The sequence below is a fragment of the Bison bison genome, unplaced genomic scaffold, assembly GCF_000754665.1.
Source record: "Bison bison bison isolate TAMUID 2011002044 unplaced genomic scaffold, Bison_UMD1.0 scf7180017864285, whole genome shotgun sequence".
NCBI classification, from domain to species: Eukaryota; Metazoa; Chordata; class Mammalia; order Artiodactyla; family Bovidae; genus Bison; species Bison bison.
The window spans coordinates 359,261-361,989 of NW_011494857.1; the positions used below are offsets into that span (position 1 = coordinate 359,261).

Sequence of the window (2,729 nt, forward strand, 5' to 3'; positions counted from 1 at the left end):
TGTGGTACTTAGTACTTCTTAACATATTTTACTTCTTTACCTTGTGGAAGGTCAGTCTCTCTCCCTGGCACGTGATGCCATGAGGCAGATACACAGGCGCACCACTGAGGCCGGGGGCCTGGAACCTTCCAGGACATAGTAGGTGCTCAGTAAACATGCACTGAGTGAATCCAATGAATGAATGCACAAGGGAAAGGAGGCCCAGAGAGAGGGCACCTGCCAAGGTCGCCCTCACTCCTAGTGAATGACAAAGTTGGCGTCTGAACTGGGGCTCTTCTTGTTCTTTGCCTGCTCCAAACTGCTTCCTCAAGGGTCTTAGGTCATCAGCAAATGGTAACCCAGTGTGTCTCACTCACCTCTGATGTTTCTACCTACCCTCTCAGGGTCTCCATTTAAAATCTGCTGCCTTGGGACTTCCCTGGTGGTTCGATGGTTAAGAATCTGCCTTGCAATGCAGGGGATGTGGGTTTGATCCCTGGTCCAGAAACTAACCCATATGCCACAGAGCAACTAAGCCCATGAGACAAAACTAGAGTGCTCAACGAAAGATCTCGAGTGCCAGTTAAGACCCAATGCAGCCAAACAAATAAATAATAATAAAATAAAATATGCTGCCTCAGTGAGAATGTGTGTCTTTGCTGCATATTCTATGTTTCAATATGGTTAAACATTTGCATAACATTTAAAAATAACTTTTTAAAGAAAAAGAATCCTGTCTCCAGAGGCCAGAGATGCCCCAGAGAAAAGCTTGGAGGCCAGCAGACAGGAGCACAAATCTTGGCTCTGCCACTTGGGACCTGCCTCATCTTGGGCTCAACGGGGCCCTCTTGGAGCTTTGGTTTCTTCTTCTGCCAATGGGGCTGCTGGCAGCTACTTGATGCTGCAAGGAATTGATAAGCCTGATGCAGAGGGGCCAGAGCTGCTACTCACCAAAGCAAGGAGGGGAGCTATGGGGGGCAGGGGCAGTAAAGGGTTAATTCCACAGGCCTGAGTTGTCCAAACCTTGCACATTCCAAAGATCTGGTCCTTGAAGGGCTCCTGGGAGAGAATCTTGAAGCATTCACTCCCCAGGGCTCAGTTAATGTCCCCGGTGGTCATGCAGGTTGTACTGTCTAGATCCTCCCAGGACTGTTTCTTAGCCCAGTCTCCTTCCTTGACTTCCAGACTATGGGCATTGAGTCCATCTCTCCACCCAGCTGTCCAAGAGGCAGCTCAAATTTCTAAGTCTAAACTGAGCTCTCAGTCTTCCCTGCAGACCTGTCTCTGCTCTGCTTTCCACATCTCAGTAAGTGGCAGCCGTATCCTTCAGGAGGTGCGGGCATGAACTGCTGGAGGCCCCCTGACTTCTTTCTCTCCTTCAAGGTCCCGCCCACTCAGCCAAATGCTGATGCCTTCCAACCATTACCAGTGCCTGACCACTTTTCACCACTTCCACTGCTATTACTCTTGTCTGAGCTGCCATTATCTCTTACCTGGACAAACATAATAGACTCTTTAATGTATCTCCCTGCCTCTGATGGTCTGTTCCCTGCTGAGCAGCCAGAAGAATCCTATTAACACCCGAATCTGTTCATGACCCGCCTCTGCTCTGAACCCTCCTGTGGTGGCTCCCAGCTCGCTTACATAAAAGCCACGTCTCCAGCACAACCCACAAGGCCAGGCACAGTGTCCCCTCACTCCCTCTCTGCTGTCACCTCCTGCCCTCTTTACCTCCAGCCAGTAGTTCTACTGCCATTCCCCCAACACTCCAGGCCCTTACACCTCAGGGCCTTTGCAATTGCTTTTCTCTTGAAAAAGAACGTTTTCTCAACGTTTTTCCTTGAAAAAGAGGACATTTCTACCTGAAATGTCCATCCCCAGACACCCATCGAGTTGACTGCCTCAGTTCACCCAGGTATTAGTTTATCTGTCACCTCCTCAGAGAAGCCTTCCTTGACCACCCTGTCTAAATCAGGCCCTTTTCTCATCGCTTTCCATCCCACTTTCAATGGCACTTACCACTCCTGGGTGTCATATTTTACATTTTTTGTTTTCAATTTGGCCACACTACATGCTGAAGAGCCGACTCATTGGAAAAGACCCTGATGCTGGGAAAGATTCAGGGCAAGAGGAGAAGGGGGCGACAGAGGATGAGAAGGTTGGATGGCATCACCAACTCAATGGACAGGAGTTGGAGCATGTTTGAGCACCAGGGAAACAGTGAAGGACAGGGAAGCCTGGCGTGCTGCAGTCCACGGCGTGGCAAAGAGTCAGACACAACCAAGTGACTGAACAACACGGCGTGTGGGATCTTAGTTCCCTGACTAGAAATTGAACCCGCAGCCCCGGCATTGGAAGCTCAGAGTCTTAACCACTGGACCACCAGGCAAGTCCCTTATTTATTCATTTATCATCTTCCCACCTGGAATATCAGCTCCAGAGGGCGTGGCTTCATCTGTCCTGTTCACTGCTGCATCCCTGATGCTTAGAAGAGGGCTGGACTCGAAGTAAGCACTCAGAGAATTTTTGCTGAATGAACAGATAAGCAAACAAGGACAACAGGGCCACAGGGTCCTGGTTCTCACCTGCAGCTGGGTCAGGACGTGATGGTAGTGGAACAAGGTACAAAAGTCCACGTGGGCTGTGAACTCCTCCAAGGCAGCCTTCTCCGCAGGAGTGGAATGGAACTCCTATTACCTCGGGAAGCAAAACATCTCTTTAGGCCTCTCTCTCCTTCCTCATGGTGGGGC

The 2,729-nt window shown here is 50.0% G+C and overlaps 1 protein-coding gene across 1 annotated transcript in view; it reads right to left on the minus strand.

The window, feature by feature from the left end:
- Nucleotides 1-2,729, minus strand: part of TMEM143 (transmembrane protein 143) — a 20,423-nt gene that overhangs the window by 15,464 nt on the left and 2,230 nt on the right. Inside the window, exon 2 of the mRNA XM_010849550.1 lies at nucleotides 2,565-2,669. Within this exon, the coding sequence (XP_010847852.1) occupies nucleotides 2,565-2,669 (105 nt within the window). The remainder of the gene's footprint in view (nucleotides 1-2,564; nucleotides 2,670-2,729) is intronic.